General features: G+C 34.1%; 2 protein-coding genes across 4 annotated transcripts; one reads left to right on the top strand and one right to left on the bottom strand.

The window, feature by feature from the left end:
* Positions 1-221: 221 nt before the first annotated feature.
* On the bottom strand, positions 222-7,555 carry LOC140976288 (uncharacterized). Of its 3 annotated transcripts, none has more exons than XM_073440324.1 (15): positions 7,308-7,555; positions 6,680-6,830; positions 5,951-6,048; positions 4,904-4,965; positions 4,727-4,818; positions 4,522-4,645; positions 3,849-3,935; positions 3,135-3,216; positions 2,752-2,859; positions 1,853-1,953; positions 1,574-1,639; positions 1,391-1,482; positions 1,219-1,275; positions 842-905; positions 222-503 (listed from the first exon to the last, which is right to left on the bottom strand). In XM_073440324.1, the coding sequence occupies exons 1-15, from the start codon at positions 7,366-7,368 to the stop codon at positions 369-371; spliced, it is 1,380 nt and encodes a 459-aa protein (XP_073296425.1). In that variant the 5' UTR covers positions 7,369-7,555; the 3' UTR covers positions 222-368. The 3 variants fall into 3 exon arrangements, with proteins under 3 accessions (XP_073296425.1, XP_073296426.1, XP_073296427.1); XM_073440325.1 differs by having other exon boundaries at positions 3,138-3,216; XM_073440326.1 differs by lacking the exon at positions 1,574-1,639.
* A 5,304-nt stretch (positions 7,556-12,859) lies between these two features.
* LOC140976626 (germin-like protein subfamily 1 member 14) lies at positions 12,860-14,231 on the top strand. Its single transcript, XM_073440871.1, has 2 exons — positions 12,860-13,396; positions 13,474-14,231. Exons 1-2 carry the CDS (start codon positions 13,273-13,275, stop codon positions 14,037-14,039), a joined length of 690 nt encoding a protein of 229 aa, XP_073296972.1. The 5' UTR covers positions 12,860-13,272; the 3' UTR covers positions 14,040-14,231.
* The last annotated feature ends 7,820 nt before the right edge of the window (positions 14,232-22,051 follow it).

Raw genomic sequence — 22,051 nt, 5'->3', positions numbered from 1 at the left:
TAAATAAACGTATTTCAAGCAATTTGAGCAAATTTTCAAGAAATATTTTGAATAGCTCGCAAAAATCTATGAATATTTCGAGCTAAGCTTGATCTCGAACTCTAATTGAAGCCAAATTTCTGCTAAAAATAGTTGATTATTCAAGCTTAACGAGCTCGAGTCGAATTCGAACATTAGATTTTTTTGGTATTCCACTGGATTCAGTTTATTTACACCCTAGCAAAACCCCAAAGGGACAACAATAACAATTATGAAATTGTGATGGCTATTACAGTAAAAGAAAAGGATACAATCACCATCAACTGGTAAAGTTTTGCCAGATTCTGCATAAAATATTTCACTACTTGGGACAAAAAACAGTGAAAACATTACGACATATGGGTACCCCTTGTCGGACGACAGACATGGTTCCTCTTACGAGCATGTTCTGCGTTGTGGTGCTGTGTTCGACATGCTGATCCGTACCAACAGTCTTCCCTCTGTAGTGCCTCTGGAGGTAGATACTACAAAAATATACAAATAATTTAATCATCAGAAATTGCCATCAAGAAATGATAGTTACTTTCACGAGGAAAAGAACTTGGGATTAGTTCATGCATGATTGCATGTTGATGGGTGAAAGGTTAGAATTTTATAGTATTCTAGGAGTTAAACTAATCACAAAGAAAGTTGTCCAAAATTGCGAAACTACAATCTGAAAGAAAGTAGTCAGAATATGTGCCTGTAATATTCTACTTGATTCCTAACTAGTACAGTTAATAAACTAAACTTCCAACTCGACAGTGCAGAAAACTATGAGAATGAGCCACTGAAATTGAAAAATTGCTCAAGGAAAGCTTACATGTTTTGGTAATGTGATTCGGAACCAGTATAAGAGAAACGAGACTAATTTGTCGTAGCAGTCGCTGCAATTAAAGACGAACAAAAATAACAATTTACTTTGTGCTCGGATTCAAGAAAAAATGGAGGTATGACAAGAATGAGTTATAAAAAATTTAATCCTCACACGTGCTAATTAGATTTAATAAAAGACAAAGAACATAGCATGATGGCAGCCATCATCTTTAACCAACTTTACGAGGTCTAATTATATTCAATCAACAGTAAATCCCAATTCAGTAGCTTGTTGAGTTTTTCAGGTTTATGTAATATGAAATCGATTTGATTCGCATATAAGCAGACATATATAATAACATAGTAATGTACAGAATAACTTACTTGCAGATGTATGTCTGCGGATTGATCATCTCAGAATGATTCAACGGTAGCCTTGTCCTATCTAAAAGGAAGATGAAAACCATTCCCGTAAGACTTTATGAGAGTTGTGTCAAGTGACATAAGACAGTAGTCACAACGTTTGTGTTAATAAACAAAAGTGATTAAAAAGGACTTGCCTATTTCTCGGTTATTCATTTTCATGACCCATTCTGAGATGACATCATGCAATGATCTTCCCATCTGGCTTATGCATTTTTCAGTTATCTGCAAAGAGAAAAGAGAATATATGAAGATAACAAACAAAAAAGAAAGAAAAGAACAAAGAGAAGAAAGAGAAGTATAAAGATTTCCACACGTCTTGTTCATGTCTATTCTTTTCGTGCACCAAAAAGGGTATCCTAGAGACAGAGCGCTCCGTAATCTGCAGAATAATATTCATCAAGGAAAAAACAAAAAACATAGAAAATGGCGTTTTCAACAACAAAGACAAAATTCACCATGAAAGATATGGAAAATTCTACGTACGGCGCAAGTCTCCAAAATGACGAGACACGCATTACACCAAGTCAGAGACAAAAATCCAAAAGCACTGAGCTAACGATTAATCAGCATCAGGAGAAAAGCATGTGCTTACAGGTTTCAAAATTTCAAGACTGCAGACAGGATGGATATCACTTCCTGTAACCCCAAGGGAATGCCAATAGGCACCACAAAATGCACGATCACATCCTAAACCTTCAAAAGAAAGGAATATTCTGAAGTTCGTACAGATTTGTTGCAACTCATGGTATACGATGAAAATACAGTTAAACGCTGAACCAGTGCACCACAACTTAAATATAAGAACAAATGGTTTTCCTACCAATGCTAGTAGTTTTCACATTCAAAACAATTATGGTAGTTCCGAGTTAGATGTTTCCTTCCTTCTTCTAGTAGAATATAGATGCTAGTGACATGTAAGATCATTTACAAAGTAAATCACGACCTAATCATCCTCAAGGCAACATACCACTTGAATGGCAGGTATTTATGTGCAAAGGCACAAACCATAGCAATGAAACAATACCTCAACTATGTGTTAGAAACTGTCACTTCACTGCTTACGCTTAGTTCTAAGAATATATTTTCATAAATGAAAATGCAGGAAATAACCTTTTTCATTATGTTTTGAAAATAATTTAGATAATCCATAACCAATTTCCTTTTCCTCCCTCCTCTTTCGTTCTTTTACTTGTGTTTTGGTTATTAGTGGTTGGGATTCACGTGGAGGCTTTTGTTGAAAGTTTCAGGTTTATTCAACCTAATAAATTAAAGCACATATATGATATGGGGGGAAAACAGAAACAAAACTATTCAGAATTTACAATCAGAATACATCAAAATTTTGCTAGTGCTCTAGTTCTAACAACAGTTGCAGAGCAGCCCACCGCCCAACCCCCACCCCAAAGAAAAGGAAACAGTTGCATTTGTTCAAATACATAAACCCAAATATGCAGACAAATTGACAGAAAATGAGAATCAACAAGCCATTACAGTGTTGTGGTACACTGGCATTTGATCTGGAAGGCATCATCCCACCACATGTTTGACATTGAAGATGAATTGTGTTTTGGTTGCATTGGAAACCAGCATACCCATTGCCTGATATACATGCATGAAAATTTCACAAATGAAAGAAACATCTAAAATTTGAGTAAGCTAGTGAGAAATATACCAAATAACTGATTAAAAATTTAAAACTCCAGATAAAATCAGCAATGACACTAAAAACTCTATCACCATAAATGAATAAGAAAGCAGAAGTTTTGAGTCATAAGTAGCTAATGGGTTTGCAATGAAAATAGAGTGGTTTATATCTGCCGCCTCTAAAACATTAGCCAGAGTTTTGACTCAAGTCATAAAATGTTTATGATTACCACATTGAGGGCATGGTGCATTCTCCTCATCTGGTGGAGCACGTGCTCTCTTCCTGCTAAATTTCCTTCCGCTGCTGATTACCTATAACAACACATTGGCATTCAGCAAGTCACTCTAAACGTATGTACCAAATTCTGACAGCTTAATGAACCTATACCGATGTGTAAGATTTAAAAATTACACAGAACCCACATAAAACGCATCTAGACATGGCTCAAGAACTTTGTATAGTCATCCATGTTCAACTCAATCAGAATTTTAGGAAATACTTAATATCCAAATACTTATCAAGCGTCGTCTACAAAGTTGTTTAGTGGATAAGTGGAAAGTGGGATGGGAAGGTCTAGGATTTCTCTAGTTAGTGGGATGGGTATATGCAGAATAATGAACGGTAAAAGTCAGTTACTTAAAACATTTGAACACACGGCGCAAAATAATCCTTCAATAAATTATGGTGTTTCTTCAGAGGAGAGTACAAACAATACGTCAAATACTTTATCATTGATTTTATAAATGCATATATATGAATCAGAGAGCGAAAATCTAGCATGACAGCCAGTTTATAGTTAAGCATATAACTGAATAATATAACCTCAGTGACACAAGAGAAAAAAAAGAAATGAAGAATTCTCAAGTTCATCGTGCTAAAAATTCATCCACAATTGCAGCTGAAGTTTGACTTATTTTCTGATCACGGCGAATATACCACTTACAAGGGGTGATTTAATTGATGCATACGAATCTAAAAGTGTAATGTCTTCACTTGAACGCCTTAGAGTAGAATCAGCTCGCAATATATCCTGTGCAGACAAAATATGAATTTAAGACATAAAGAACTGTAACCCATGCCTTTCCAAGCAATTCACACCTTGTTCTTGAAAACAGCAAATAACTGATGCAAGAATACATTCTGCTTGATTGGACTTCATGTTTAACATCATGAATATTTTTTCCAAGCTTTTCTCAATAGAAATTAAGTTCAAATACAAAAATTAATATTTTATCAAATTTAATTAACTTCCAAATTTTTACTGAAGAATTGGATAGAAACATAACCCACCAGTATCTATCCGCTAATGATTAACATGTAATAATTCACCTACATATGTGCATGATAAAAATTAAAGGGAAGAGAAAAAAGTGTTGTCCACATGAAATTCGACAAGAAAGAGAATAGGAAAATGCTTGACAAAATATTCTAGTTTGCTCCCATTATAAAAGAAGAACAAAAAATACAACACAGATGGAAATAGTCAATTTGACTATTAAAACATGTAAAAGATTTAAGAAAGTCGTACAAGATAGAGAAAACATTCTTTGATTGAATTTGTGTGCTAATAACAAATAAACAGCTATACACAATACTGGCAGCAGAAAACCCCATACCTCTTCAATATTATGCAAAAAATGGTTCCTTCCAACAAATTGCACAACTGCTCTACACTGTGGACATAAAATAATAGAATGTTTCTCTTGACATCTTTTCAACCACTCCGAGAAGCACCCATTGCTGAAATGAGACAGGAAGAGGTAACTGAATAAAAAAAATATGAGATGGAAATCGGTAGGAATTAGAGGTTGGCAGATGTACCAGAAATTGTGAAGGCAAGGAGCTACAGTTACAACGTCATGCCAAACACTTAAACAAATAGAACATTTTGTGTGTTCGCGATCAAGAACTATCTGGCACAGACAAATTGAAATCAATGTCAACTGTATCAACAAAATTAAGAGAGCAAACACTATGCTTGAGACTGGATTCCGTTACCTGCAGCTGTTTCTGGCAAATTTTCTCGGCAGGCATTACTTTGAATCTGTACCTCATAAACCCTGATAGCATTAAAAGATGGGTAACTTAAGTCCCCCATTTCTAAGAAATTTATAAAACATGATTATTTAACCATCAATCGTTTGTGATGAAACAAACTTCTTAAAAAGCTGGAGATGTATTGAATTTTAATAGATGAATGGTCTTGGGCGAAGGATTACAACCATCAGCAGAAATTTTGTTAAAATATATTTCAGAAAGCTTTGTCGACTGGCAGATAAGAAATCTCAAAGCCCATGTATGCACTAGTTGCTATTATACCCAAATACTATTGCACCTCAATCTCACGACATTTTCAAGCAATCTTTTAAGCCATTGAATACCTGATGCAATTCAACTCCATAGTGTACAGTGATGATAGACATGTGTGAAGCCAACATCATTAGTGTTCGAAAAATAAATAAATATGAACTATGTTGGAAACTTAAAAAGCAGAGCCTCGACCATATGCTGCCCTGGAAAGTGCTTCATATGCTTGGACACCAAGATAGAGAGAAATGTATATAGACTGTGATTCTCCTCGAACATTAGATTCCATAAAAACTTCTCAAGCATTCACAGCAACTTAGAGGTAAAGTTCCTCCAACTCTCATTGGCAATGTATCACATGTCTGAACTAAACAAAGCTGAAAGCTAGTGTTACACAGATGGTGGGAGAGAAGAAGGAGAAGGACAGGTTCAGACAAGAGACTTCGAAGTGTATGGATTATACGCACATTCCTTCATTCTAATACATGTTTTTTCTGCAGAATTTCTCCCTGTTTTGTACCAACTCAGCTTCTGTTTCATAATAATTAATTATTCCCTGCAGCTTTTCTTGTAAGAACAAGTACGCATGAACACTAGTTGCTATTGTAGAGGATCAGCTAGGACACATACAGAGGTGGTTAGACATTTACCACCAACTAATAGTTCCATAATATGACATAGATACAGAGTCAAATGCATAACCAACTAAAAATGGAAATGACCAAAATTAACTCTTACCTTGAGCCTCAGGACCCAGGATTATTTCGCTGCCACAAGTGATGGTAGTTGTATCATCATCTTGAATCGCCGTGTCATCAACAAATATTGAATGAGAACTAGATAGCAAAAAACATACTGTCAAGTGCTTGGGGATTTTTAAATGTAAGCATCTTATTTACAAAAGAATATAGTGCACCTCAAAATGAATCAAACATGCAACTGGCTTTCTCTAAATATCTCAATCAGTATCAAATGTCAAGTAAATGATAGTGTTATCGACCAAATTTAATGCCTAGCACATAGATACTTTTCAAAGGAACAGTTCTTGTCGCTAAACTTTTAATAACACTTATTCTTTGCTAGAGAATCAAATTATTAAAACCATCAAAACTAAAACAAATATTCCCCATTGGTAAATAAATTAAGTTTGAACCAAGAATCCATGACATCAACTTTTTTGTTGAAGTCAATTCATCTTCCCCAGCATCATGTCCATTTCAAAAAGGGAGTTCATTCTCAAAACCAACAAGCACATATTTTACTGCCAACTTCAATTGTTATAGGTAAAAACTTTATTCAGCAATTAAATAGAGGATTTCAAGATCATTCTAACAAACTTCCAGAAAGACATTGACTTTAAGTTTTGAGCAGATGCAATTCTATTACAACAAAGACTTCTTCCCAAAACTAACACAAAAGCAGAGAAAAATTCAGCAAACACAAAAGTAGGAAAAAAAAATCACAAACCACATATTCTTCATCAAGGCAGAAACTTGATCCTTGTTCCTCTCTATCCTGCACCACTCTTGCTTTTCACTTGAAGAACTCTTGATCTCCGATAAGACAGTGACATTATTTGATCTCAACTCTACATCTGGATATCGTGAGTCCAACGGCACTGCAGAAAGAGGGAGCAAATGTTTTATGAAGTCCAAGTTAAAGAAACAATGTATCTAAGTCACCATCAAATATCCAAAATTGTACAAGGGACACAAAAAGATTCCAACTTGCTCTCATTCCCAAAAACAGGCAGTCATTTGAATTGAAAAAAGAAAAAAAATCACCCAAAAACAAAAAACCAAGGAATACTACATTACACACCTCTCGTCATGCCAAGCAAAGGTCACAGAACAGTATCTGATCAATCTTACACTACATATCACACAATAGAATTGGAACGCACATTGATCATCAAATTTCCAGAGACCTGGAAACTCTACGCATCGCAGAGTTGACTCAATCTAATAAAGATTCAAACCCACAATCAAAAAGAGAAAAACGAAACAACATGTTTAATCTTTTCTTTTAAACTTAAAAAACATAAAAAAAAAAAAAAAAAAAAAAAAAGTCATGATTCTATTCTTTCCAAACTCACCCAGTTTAGCCCAAATATCTTCACCGGAAGAAGCGGCCCCAGAGTTTTCTCCCCTTTCCATTTTCGATTCTGCAAACGGCGTCCACTTGTATTATTATTGAAAGGCCTAATAATTGGTTTATTACACGGAGAGCTTCCGTAGAGGAACAGGATGAAGGTTACAGAAAATTAAATTAATAATCATAACAAAAACTTGTCCTGGAATGATTTAAAACTAACACCGTTTCGTTTCAAACAGGATGAAGGTTACAGAAAATTAAATTATTAATAATAACAAAAAACTTGTCTCGGAAGGATTTAAAACTAACACCGTTTCGTTTCAAAAAAAGCTGTTGCACTCGCAGTGGTGGTTTTTAGTATGGGCTAATTGGACCAATTATGCCATAAAAAAAATCTACAATGCATTAGATACTTTAAAAATTATTAATATATTAGTATATTTTTTTTCAAAGTTATAAAAATTCAATTACATTTACCTCATCTATATATAGTTTTATGTAGAACGATCAAAACGGATTAGATCCTCTCTATCTTATCAAATAAACGAGTTGAGTTGATAATTTCTTGATTTGTCAGCACGACCCGCCTTTTAGGTGGGTTGGGAAAATATCTCGGACCATTCCAATGAGCATGTATTTAATTTGACTGGCTGAGACAGGCCGGCCCGCAACCCACCACAACTTATCATTTGGCTGGGCGGGGTGGCTTGCCATTTGGTGGATTGTGAAATTATCAATCTAACCCACCTATTTTGCAACACCAACCCGACAGACCTAGCTCATTTTAACACAAATAAATTATGGATAAATACTATTGTAGTCTAATTTTTATTTTCCAAAATAATGACGGTTCGTGTCTAGCATGCTATTAATTGTATTAATAACAATGATGGAGAAATCGTAGCATATGGTGTGATTATAAATGAATAGAAACAGTTTGTTAGTTTTTTCAAGTCGATTAGAAGAGTACTTGATTTATATTTGAAATAATCGAATTCAAGCGAACTCGAATATGTTAGAACTTTTTTTTTTAGCCAAAGTCGAGCTCAAATTATTTTGAGCAATAGTTCACGTGCCGCTTACGAGATTTAATATTTTATTAAAATAATATAATTATATATTAAATATATATATTTCATCATTTTATTTTCGAATAGCTCGCAAACATGTTTCAATATTTCAAGCCGATCTCTAGCATTGGTTAGAACTAAGAACAAAAAACTTAAAATTTTCTCGAATAAAAAAATTACATTTCCAATCTTCGAAAAACTCGAGCTTGAATACCTTTATTTGAGATCAAATTCAAGTATTAAAATTTTGGTGATATCTGTCTCTGTTAGGTTCGTTTACACATCTATACTATAATCACACATTAAAATCAATTGTCTTCTAAAATCCTAAATGTTTACAAATCACAAACACATGTATTCCATTCATATTTCACTCCCGAAAATATTGTATTGGTGTTTTAAAAGCACAAGATTTTTTTAAAAAATTATTGATTTTACAAGAGTGACTTTCCGGAATAGGGAATGCAATTTGTGCGCAACCAAACTACAAACAATAAATATGTTTAATACAAATAATACATGATATGGTCGTCAGTCAATGAGCATGAAATGTTTGAGCACATATATAAACAGTTAAGGGTGAGCGATATGGGCGTCACTCAGTAAGCAGGAGTCGTTCGAGTACAGATATAACAAATACACACGATCTTCGAAAAGAAGCATATCATGCAAAACATATTTCGTATAACAAATATCATAAGGATAAATATAAGCATAACATTGGCATAAACTCTGATATTCATTTACTTTTCATGGTTTACTGATATAAGTCCTTAATTTTTACTTCTCTAAGGGGACGATACCATATAACGGTTACAATCTCACCGTGTAAGGGTCATAAATTTATGTATGTTGGGATTCACACTCATATCCAGTTGAATCCCCACATCACCAAAACATTGGGTATCGTATCACAAGAAGAGGAAGAAAAAGAATAATTTTCGAAAAGTTTCAAAAACGAACTGAAACAATTCATATACAAATTATTTCAAAAGATTAGCCCACTTACCTTAAACTTGATTAAAAAAATGTAGATGGATGGCTTGGTTCGAAATCCTTGAAGAACCACTGCATGTATTCGGATAGCGTTTTAGGCAACACTTTGATACTGAGTAGAACTTTAACTCAAAAATTTGACAGCACTTAGGGAGAGAATTTCGAAAATATATAGTGAAATTTAGGTGTGATAATGGGGCCTTGGTTATTTGTAGAGGAGAAAATCTTACCATAACTTTGTTGATATTTCTTTCATAATTTGAGATAATTCTTCCATAATCTCGAGATGTTCCTTCCATATATATTATCTTGAAAATTTTGAAAACTTCGTCAAGTTTATATAATTTTTTAAATTTATATTGGACTGCGTGATTGAATGTAAACTATTTTCTTGTACATGCTCATGACGTATCTAGACTACATTGAATTTATTACCTTCCTTGTTGGGAAAAGTTACCTCGCATCTATTATTTCTTCAAATTTGATTGGTACTCCGGCCCTAAATTTCGAATCCTTGAATATATTGAACTGGATTTTCAAATTTAATATATTTATTGGCTTGAAAATTCTATATATCATGTTTTATTTAATATCTTCGAATTTATTATTACTTGCAATAGTACCAAAATTTAGAAAATACAATCTTATACATGTCTATAATTAAATAAATAATTAAATACCAAAAAAATCGTGGTTCTCACATAACTCCTTCTTTATTGGAAGTTTCGTCCTCGAAACTCGAGTTAGCTTAATCTTCGAAAAGATAGGGATATTGCTTGCTCATTTTCTCTTCGAACTCCCAAACAACTTATATTTTGTGTGGTTGGATCATTGCACATTGACGTAGAGAATGGTACATCGTCTCAACATTTGGTCCTTGGTGTCCACAATCATAAGAGAGACATTTTCATATTTCAGCTCTTGTAGATTACCTTCGATCATGAGCGGTTCAAATTCCAAAACATGGCTTTCGTCTGGATGTATTTTCTTAACTGGGACAAATGGAAGACATTGTGAATCCTTGACATATCTGGTAACAATGCTAATATGTAAGCATATGTGCGCACTCTCTCTATAATTTCGAATGGTCCTACATATCGAGAATTCAGTTTTCCAGTTTTACTGAATCAAACGACTCATTTCATCGGTGAGACCCTTATATAGGCTTTTTCACAAACTGTGAATTTCACTTGTCTCCTTTTAAGACCGGCCCAACTCTTTCGTCAGTCTTGTGTAGCCTTAAGTTTGTCTTTGATGATGGTCGCTTTGCCCATTGTTGCTTGGATAAGTTCTGATACAGTTATGACTTTCCCCCTACTTCATCCTAGTATAGTGGTGATCGACACTTTCGTCTGTACAGAGTTTCATATAGAATCATTCCAATGCTAATGAGATAATTGTTATTGTAAGATAACTCTATCAGGGGTATATATTCACTCTAATTACTACTAAAGTCTAGGGCACATCCTCTCAGCATATCTTTTAGGATTTGAATTGTTCTCTTGTTTGACCACCAGTTTGAGGGCGATAGTCGTACTAAGAGTAATTTTCGTTCTCGTGTCTTCTTGAAAGCTCTTCCAAAAGCGTGAGACAAATCTCAGATATCTATCTGCAAGATGCTGGCTTGAACTCCTTGTAATCATACGATATTGTCCATGTACATGATAGCCAACTTTTCCAAGTTATAGCTTACGTGGACGGGCAGAAAGTGCGTAGATTTTTTGAGTCTATTTAAGATTATTCATATTCCATCGTGACTCTGTCTTGAATTTGGTAATCATATCACAAAGTCTATGGAAATACGCTCTCATTTTCATTCTGATATTTCTAATGGTTGCAGCAATCCTCCAAGACGTTGATGTTCTACTTTGACCTCCTGACAGATTTTGCATCTAGAGACGAATTCTGATACATCTCTCTTCATTCCGTTCCATCAAAAAAAATTCTGAGGTCTCTGTACATTTTTGTACTGTCAGGGTGAATCGAGAATTTTGATTTGTGTGCTTCGGTCATCAGTTCATGGCGAAGGTTATCGGTGTTAGGTACGCACAAGCATCTTTTCATCCTTAGGACTCCTTTGTCGTCAATATGAAGATCTTGAGACTTCCTTTCTTTGACTTGTTCTTTAATTTTTGTCAACACTTGGTCTCGATCCTTATTTAATTTGACGGTTTTTTGCAGACATGTCTGAGTAGAGAGTGAAATTAGGATCACTTTACTCGTGTTCTTTTGACTTAAAGCATTAGCCACCTTGTTTGCTTTACCTGGATGGTAGCTTATGGTGGTCAAGTCGTAGTCTTTTAAAATTTCAATATACTGTTTTTGTCTCATATTTAATTCCTTTTTGATGAATAAATATTTGAGACTTTGGTGGTGTGTGATGATTTCACATTTGACACCATATAGATATTGTCTCCAAATTTTCAAAGCAAATATCATTGCTGCCAACTCGAGATTGTAAGTATGATATTTTTGCTCATGTTGTTTCAACTATTTAGATACATAGGCAATCACTCTTCTTTTTTGGATGAGTACGCATCCAGTCATTTCTTTGATGTGTCATTGTAGATGTAAAATAATTACCTTCGATAGGCAACAACAATACTGGCGTGGATGCAAGATTCTCTTTCAATGTTTGGAAGGTTTTCATGAGTTACTTAAATAAAATATGTCTCACAAAATTAACATGTGAGACCATCTCATTTGAGTTTTTGTGCTAAAAAAACTATAAATTTTTTGAATAAACCCCAAAAATTACCAATTTTAAATTATTTACTTTCTCAAAACATTTCTCAACCCCTCTAAAACCAGATCCAAAAACAAATCTAAAAAGCAAAATAATATATTCAAATAAATATTAGATCAGCGAGGCATTAACATTCATATGTTTGATTAAACAAGATTTCAACCAATAAATTAATTAGAACAGGAAAAATATACAAAAAAGAGAGCAATTCCACCAACCAACACGTCTGTGTCATAAATGAAGCGAGGGAAAACCAAATCGTTTTTTTCCTCGTGCAAACACATAAATTTATAGATTAAAAATATGTAGTAGGACAGAAATGATAAATATAAATGAATATGTATCTTGTGAAACGGTCTCACGAATCTTTATCTGTGAAACGGTCAACCCTACCGATATTCACAATAAAAAGTAATACTCTTAGCATAAAAGATAATACTTTTTCATGGATGACCCAAGTAAGAGATCCGTCTCACAAAATAAGACCCGTGAGATCGTCTCACACAAGTTTTTGCCAATGTAAATATAATAAAAATTCATTTTTTACTATATATTGTCCACTTCGATTGTTGTACATTTTTAGAAGTTATTTATCTACGAGTAGTACTAAAAAGTAGGTAATCCAATGTTGTCCCTACAGGGAGAAAAAAATACAACTCCAGAAATCTTTTTTTGGCTGCTAACTTTTATTGGATAACGTCACATCTACTTATAGTGTTAGGCCCAAAATCAAGTGTCAAAGCTCAAATATCAAAGGCCAATTAAGTGAACAATATTCCTTAGGTTGCCTAATTAATTTTTTTTATTGTTCGTGAATTTTCCTTCCGATTTTCTTCATGTTTCTAACTTAGTTTCGTCGTTTAACCGAAGGAGATAGAGCTATCGGGACCTGTTCTCTCTTGATTTGGAAATTAGATTTCAAAAATATTTGGCAGGTCTGCGGAATATTTTCCTGAACTTCTTCAAATTGCCAACCTCTTCATTTTAGAAAGTTAAAAAAATTAAATAAGTTATCTTTTGACATATACTAGAAGCCATGAATTTTCCTATGTACCCAATTCCGTAACCTTCCATCTTCAACTATAAATTGCTAGCTTTCTTGAACAAATACGCAGCATATATAAATTCGACATATTCTTCTTGCAAAATAGAAGATGTTGGCTACTCGCTTTACGTTGTTTTTGGTCATTTTGGCCGTGGTTTCCTCAGTTTCCTATGCCGCCGATCCCGACCCGTTGCAGGATTTCTGCGTCGGATTCAACGACTCTTTCTCTATGGGTAACATTCTTGGATTCATATCTTCATGTATATATGTATATAGGTGTAGATTTCGGCTAACCATCATAGTATTGCAGTATCTGTGAATGGAAAGTTCTGCAAGAACCCGGAACTCGTGAAGCCGGAAGATTTCTTCTACACGGGCCTGGACAAAGCCGGGGACACCTCAAATCCTCTGGGATCAAAGCTCACACAAGTCTTCCAAGACCAGCTAGGAGGCCTCAACCATCAGGGAGTCGGGATGGTCAAAATCGAGCTCGAGCCGAAAGGCCTCAATCCGCCCCACGAGCACCCTCGTGCCTCCGAGATTATTTTCGTGTCGGAAGGGACCATGTACGTTGGTTTCATAGAGTCGAATCCTTCGGACCCGAACGAGCCCAACAAGCTCTACGCCAAGATACTATCTCCAGGAGACGTCTACATGTTCCCGCGGGGGATGTTACACTTCCAATACAATGTTGGGAAAACTAATGCTGTTGCATATGCCAGCTTCAACAGCCAAAATCCTGGAGTCGTGACGGTAGCGAGTTCGTTATTCGGATCGAAACCGCCTGTTGAGCCTGAGGTTCTTGCTAAAGCATTCCAAATTGATGTGAAAATGGTGGAGTATCTCCAATCGTTAACCTGGAAAAGAAACAACTGAAAGTATATATTGCATGTGTTGTCGTTTTATATATATGTTGTACATATCGATATTGAATGTACAAATAAATAAATAAGAGGCCCTTCGCGTGGCCAAATATGTACAAATGTCCAAATAATTAAACATGTTTGATTTTGTATTGATAATTTGGAATTGAATGAGCAGTAAATGAAGATTTTGAATACGAACTTTTTGATTGATTTCTCAGAATTTCAGTGCCATTAAAGAAGGAGGGTAGGTCTTTTGTGAGACGGTCTCACGAATCTTTATCTGTGAGACGGGTCAACTCTACCGATATTCACAATAAAAAGTAATACTCTTAGCATAAAAAGTAATATTTTTTTATGGATGACCCAAATTAGAGATCCGTCTCTCAAAATACGACCCATGAGACCGTCTCACACACGTTTTTGCCAAAGAAGTATACTATCATCTTCATATATATAGAGCAAAAATCCAACGGGCACAACACAAAAAATCTTCTCCTTAAGTCGTGAAAGTATGAGATTTCCCGAAAATCATGATCAATAGCCAATTATCAAAAACCAACATATATTAACATTTAACGTAAAATTCAGATGGCTAATTTAAATTTTATTATTTGAGTAAGTGATCCCCTTTATCGCAAAGTAATTAAATAAAGGGATGGGTTTTGAAAAAAAGGTAATTAGTCCCAAGTTTGGAACAATTTATCGGGTTCGATAGTCAAATGTGACCAAACGTCTCCCCCCAGGTAAAAAAATATTGTTTTCGTTTTTTTAAAAATAGTCCGCCTCAGTTGGGAGGAATTCATGTGTTTTTAAAACGTACATAATTAGACCAGAGCCAAAACTTAAGCTGTAATCTGGAAAGATAACCACAACTGTATAAATATCTAGTTATCTGCATGGGCCTTTGGATGACTGACTTTAAAGAAGGGATCTGGATCGGGATCGGGATCGGCGGCTTAAGAACCTGACCAAACCACAGCCAAGGCCCAAAATGGCCAAGAACAGTACTACAATGCGAGTAGCCAACATGGTTTTTTTTCCTTTTCTGCGAGAATCTGTGAAGATTTTTTTCCTTTGCTAATACTGTTGTTTTGATCAAATCTAGCTAGGCTGCATATCTGTTGAAGAAAACTGGGCTATTTAGAGTTGAAAGGTGAGATAAAACTATGTAGAATCTGTCTGGTCAGGCAAATATACAAGAACACCGGGGCCAAACTACATGTAAAGTTGTGACTTGAAGAGCAGTTATAGCTTTTTCTATAATTATTATAGAGAGAACAAGTCTATATTACATATATTAAAATAAAGTTAAACAAAAGAGGATAAAAAAAGCAAAATGACATTCAATATTTTAAAATGAAGGGAAAAATGATTTTATTTTATTTTTGCTTATAGATTTCAATGTATATAATATATGTTTTATTCTTGTTCTATGAGTCATATATGAGATTATCGGTTCCAAGTACGTAAATACTCGATAGATTTAGTGATTACGGACGGAAAGAAGGAGTGAAACAAAAAAAATCAATTTATTGGATGAAAACCATACATTATAAGTTATATGATTGAAACTCAAAAACATGTTAATTTACAAAACTAAAATTGTAATTTTATTTGAAGGAATGCTTTTGAGAACGAAGAAATCTATGCTTTATGCGGAAACATATGTGGATTTGGAAAATTACATTTTGCGATCATAATTAAATAGCACTTGCACGTAATATGAAATCACTTAAATTCTCATATGAATTTACCTGTTTAATCTTGTATAGAAAATTCACATAAAAATATTACCTATATAAATATTGTTGGATAAAATCATATTTTCCAAGTTTATATTCCTTTTTCGGGATGTCAAAAACTTGTGTGAGACGGTCTCACGGATCGTATTTTGTGAAACAGATATCTTATTTGGGGCATCCATGAAAAAGTATTACTTTTTATGCTAAGAGTATTACTTTTTATTGTGAATATCGATAAGATTAACCCGTCTCACTGATAAAAATTCGTGAAACAGACTCACAAGAGACCTACTCTTTCGGGATTGGGGAAATTGAAAGTGTTATAATAAAGATGAAAGTTATGAATTATTTATAACTCTCCATAATTAATTTGGTACGTAAACGTGTTATTCTTAAAAAATAAATGCTCGACTCCTTCAACTTAAATATCATATAAACAAACAAATAAATAAATTGTTGTGAAAAAGTAAAAATTTACGGTAAAAAGTAAAAATCTCAAACTCTTAAAATTATCACACTACACACTTTATAATATTTTTCTCTCAACTCAATTGTGATTTTCTTCACAAATGAGAGATCTATTTATAGAAAATTTTTACAAATAATCCAAAAATAAAATACATCATTACCTACATCATCACACACTAATTTTCAATATTCAACACCTAATTTTACCTATTTTTCAACATTCAACATTCACATTTTCAACACAAATATTTAACACATTTTTAAATAATTTTTCAACACTCCCCCTTGTGATGATGATCATAATGATTGTATACATTACGTGTTTTTATACTGCCTCGTTAAAAACCTTACTAGGAAAAACCCATTGGGATAAAAACCATAGTAAGGGAAAAAGAGTGCAGTCACGTAAACTCCCCCTCATGTTGACACGAACAATTCTTCACAAATTTCGTAGATTGCGCATCCCAATATTATATATGTGCTTTCTGAATATTGTCGTAGGAAGTGCCTTTGTGAAGAGATCTGATGAGTTTTCACTTGATTGAATGTGACGAACATCAATACATTTATTCTTCTCAAGCTCCTTGGTGAATGCGAAGAACTTAGGAGGAATATGTTTAGTTCTGTCGCTTTTTATGTATCCTTCTTTCATTTGAGCAACACATGCAGCATTATCTTCATATAGTATCACAGAGAATAAATCAGAATTCTGGTCGAGAATGGTTTGGATATGTTGAGTCATTGATTTTAACCACACACATTCACGGCTCGCTTCATGTAGTGCAATAATCTCGGCATTATTTGATGAAGTTTTTACAAGTGTTTGTTTCTGTGAACGCCAAGAAATTGCAGTGCCTCCACGAGTAAATACATATCCAGTGTGAGAACGTGCCTTGTGTGGATCAGATAAGTATCCAGCATCAGCATAACCAATTATACTTGGATTAGCATCTTTTGAATACAAAAGTCCCAAGTCTGTCGTTCCTCGTAGATACCGGAATATATGTTTAATTCCGTTCCAATGTCTCTTTGTTGGATATGTGCTAAATCTTGCAAATAAATTTACGGAAAAAGATATATCAGGCCTCGTACAATTTGTAAGATACATAAGGGCACCGTTAGCACTTAGATATGGTACTTCTGGACCAAGAATATCTTCATCATCTTCACATGGACGGAATGGATCCTTTTCTATGTTTAATGATCTAACAACCATTGGAGTACATAAAGGATTTGATTTGTCCATATTAAAACGTTTAAGGATCTTTTCTGTATAATTTGTCTGGTGAACAAATATTCCACATTCTTTTTGTTCAATTTGTAAACCCAGACAATACTTGGTTTTTCCAAGATCTTTCATTTCAAATTCTTCTTTCAAGTATGACACAACTTCTTGAATTTCCTTATTCGTTCCAATTATGTTTAAATCATCAACATATACAGCAATAATTACGCATCCGGATGTTGTTTTCTTAATGAAAACACAAGGGCATATTGAATTATTTACATATCACTTTTCATCAAGTGATCACTTAGCCTATTATATCATATTCTGCCGGATTGCTTCAACCCATATAATGATCTTAGTAATTTCACAGAATAACATTCTCTGGGTTTTGAACTTTGTGCTTCAGGCATCTTAAATCTTTCAGGGATTTTCATATATATATTACTATCAAGTGATCCATATAAGTAGGCTGTAACAACATCCATAAGACGTATTTCTAAATTTTCAGATACTGCCAAGCTAATCAAATACCGAAACGTAATTGCATCCATCACAGGAGAATACGTTTCTTCATAATCAATTCCAGGCCTTTGAGAAAAACCTTGTGCAAAAAGTCGAGCTTTATATCTTACTATTTCATTTTTCTCATTTCGCTTTCGAATAAAAACCCATTTGTATCCAACAGGTTTTACACCTTCAGGTGTAAGGACTATAGGTCCAAAAACATTACGTTTATTTAGCGAATCCAATTCAACCTGGATGGCATCTTTCCATTTTATCCAATCCTGCCGATTTTTACATTCACCAAAAGATTTTGGTTCATGATCTTCATTATCATTTATGATGTCGATTGCCACATTATAAGAAAATATATCATCAATTTCTTCTATATCTTTTCGGTTCCATATTTTTCCAGTATTAATATAATTGATAGAGATTTCATGATTCTCGTCAGTTTGTGGTTCTGACAAAACATTTTCATCATCATGTGTTTCTTCAGGAACATCATTCTCTATTTTGTGATCATTATGTGTTTCTTCAGGAACATCATTCTCTATTTTGTGATCATTGTGTTTCTCTATGAATTTTCTTTTTCGAGGATTTTTATCCTTGGAACCAACTGGCCTTCCACGCTTCAGGCGTTTAATGACATCATGACTATCTTCAATTTGTTTCTTCGGAATTTCAATTCGAGCAGGGGCATTTGCAGCATGTATATATGATTTAGTTACCCCTTTTGTGTCTGCAAATGCATCTGGTATTTGATTTGCTATTCTTTGCAAGTGCACAATTTGCTGTACATCTTTTTCACATTGTTTTGTTCTTGGATCCAGATGTAACAATGATGATACATACCATGTAATTTCTTTTTCGGTATGTTTCTGTTCTCCCCCTAACATTGGGAAGATTTCCTCATTAAAATGACAATCAGCAAAACGTGCTGTGAACACGTCGCCTGTCTGTGGTTCAAGATATCGAATGATCGATGGACTATCATAACCAATATAAATTCCAATCTTTCTTTGAGGTCCCATTTTCTTTCGTTGAGGTGGTGCAATAGGCACATACACCATACATCCAAAAATTCTCAGATGAGAAATGTCTGGTTCTTTACCAAATGCAAGCTGCAATGGGGAGTATTTATGATATGCACTTGGTCTGATGCGAATTAATGAAGCAGCATGTAAAATTGCATGTCCCCATATAGAAATAGGGAGCTTTGTTTTCATAATCATTGGTCTAGCAATCATTTGCAGACGTTTAATCAATGATTCAGCCAATCCATTTTGAGTATGTACATGAGCAACAGGATGCTCAACAATGATTCCCATAGACATACAATAATCATTGAAAGTCTGGGAAGTAAATTCACCAGCATTATCAAGTCTAATTTTCTTGATTGTATAATCGGGAAATTGATTCCTCAATTTTATTATTTGAGCAAGTAATCTTGCAAATGCAACATTTCGAGTTGACAATAAACATACATGTGACCATCTGCTGGAGGCATCAATCAATACCATAAAGTATCTGAATGGTCCACATGGTGGATGGATTGGTCCACAAATATCACCCTGAATACGTTCAAGAAACATTGGTGATTCAGTTTGGATTTTGGCTGGTGATGGTCTTATAATAAGTTTTCCAAGAGAACATGCTTTACATTGAAACTTATTATTCTGAAAGATCTTCTGGTCTTTCAATGGATGACCATGTGTATTTTCTATAATTCTTCGCATCATTGTTGAACCAGGATGTCCTAATCGATCATGCCAATTGGTTAATATTGAAGAATTATCAATTACCATGTTTGATTCAATGGGACGTATATGTGTATAATGCAATCCAGTAGGGAGCATTGGTAGTTTTTCAATCACATATTTCTTTCCTGATTTATATGTGGTAAGACACATATATTTCTCATTCCCTTCATTCATTGTTTGAGTATCATACCCATGGGAATATATATCATTAAAACTCAACAAATTTCTTTTCGATTGTGGTGAATATAAAGCATCATTGATCAAAAATTTTGTACCATTAGGTAACAAAAATTGTGCTTTACCACATCCTTTAATCAAGTCTACAGGACCTGATATTGTATTCACCGTTGTTTTTGTTGGTTTTAGTTCCAAGAAATATCTTTTATCTCGGAGGATAGTGTGCGTTGTACCACTATCGGGTATGCAAACTTCAGCTTTGCTCATAGCATTTTCCATATTTGAACTTCAAAAAATATGCAATGAAAAAAAATTAATGACAATACATATTTAAATATAACACATATCATAATTGTACAATAAAACATTATCATATAAATACATGAAAAATAAATTATTGTACATTTATATTCTACCACTATATTGTTCATTTTCAGAGAAATCATTGAGAAAATCTGCAGCATCAATATTGTTCATTTCTATCCCACCAACATATTGATCATTTCCAGAGAAATCATTCATAAAATCAGCAGCATCAAAATGAGTTGAATCACTCAAACGGTCACTTCGCTCAGTGAAGTTGGTCTCCTTTTCTTTCCCCTTTATCGATTCTTTATAAAGTTTGCAAAGATGCTCAGGGGCTCGACAAATACGAGACCAATGTCCTGGAGTACCGCATCTGAAACAAGAACTTTCAAATCTTTTCGAGTGATTTTCATTAACACTCATGTTTTCTTGATGCCTTTTCTGTGGATGGTTTGGGACGTTATTTTGAGATGAGTTATAGAAATAACTATCTCGATTATTTTCAAAACCACGGCCGCGTCCACGACCACGACCACTTCCTCGTCCACGTCCACGTCCACGACCTCGACCTCGACCTCGACCTCGACCAAAACCTTGTCTTTGAATTTGATTTTGGTTTCCAGGTTTAAATTCATTTTTACTTACAGCATTTACTTCTGGAAATGCTGTTGATCCAGTGGGTCGGGACTGATGATTTCTCATTAATAGCTCGTTGTTCTTTTCCGCCACAAGAAGACAGGCGATGAGTTCAGAATATCTCGCAAATCCACGCACTCTATATTGTTGCTGTAGTGTTATATTTGATGCGTGAAACGTGGAAAATGTTTTTTCAAGCATTTCCGATTCTGTAACCTCATGTCCACAAAATTTTAACTGCGAGATTATTCTATACATCGCTGAATTGTAATCACTGACTTTTTTAAAGTCTTGGAATCTTAACATATTCCATTCATCACGGGCGGTCGGAAGTATAACTTCCCTTATATGTTCAAATCTCTCTTTTAATCCTTTCCACAGAGCCATGGGATCTTTTTCGATGAGATATTCACATTTTAAACCTTCATCAAGGTGTCGTCGTAAAAATATTATAGCTTTTGCTTTTTCTTGTGATGAAGATATACCATTTTCTTTAATGGTCTCGCTTAGACCCAATGACTCAAGATGCATTTCTACATCAAGAGTCCATGGCATATAGTTTTTCCCAGTAATATCAAGAGCGATGAATTCGAGCTTTGCCAAGTTTGCCATGGTGGTACTAAAAATTACGATGCATTTTATTAGTTAATGAATATTGCAATACAAAGTAATGGATAAACAACAAGTACAAGTATTCGTAAAAATAAAGAAAACACACGAGGAGGATATTCTCCGATAAATACAAGACTGGTGAGTATGATAACCAAAATAATTAAAAATAACCTCGTGAAAGCCATCTTCTTTTTTTCTTCGAAAATTTGATGAAGAATAATTTTTAGAGAAGAAGAGAAAGTTGGAGTGATTGAATGTATTTGTGAGATTGTATTTATAGAGCAAAAACTAGCCGTTTTGTTACCGTTTATTACCGTTGGTGTATAAGAAAATAAATGTATGTATTTGTATAATTTTATGGTAATAATATGGTGTATATAATATTAGTCATATTTAAATAATTATGTATATCATATCACATTATTATAATTAGGTGTCATAAGTTATTTTGTTTAAAAACCTTATAGGCTTTTATACTTGTCGTATCCCTTACCGGGAGTGTGGGATGTCGTCTTAACATCCTCCCAGGATTTATAACAAGTTTTTGAAAAAATTATTTTTATTATTTCTAACAATAACATTATATTAT

The sequence above is a fragment of the Primulina huaijiensis genome, chromosome 5, assembly GCF_012295235.1.
Source record: "Primulina huaijiensis isolate GDHJ02 chromosome 5, ASM1229523v2, whole genome shotgun sequence".
NCBI lineage: Eukaryota > Viridiplantae > Streptophyta > Magnoliopsida > Lamiales > Gesneriaceae > Primulina > Primulina huaijiensis.
This window is presented reverse-complemented; position numbering and strand designations above follow the sequence as displayed.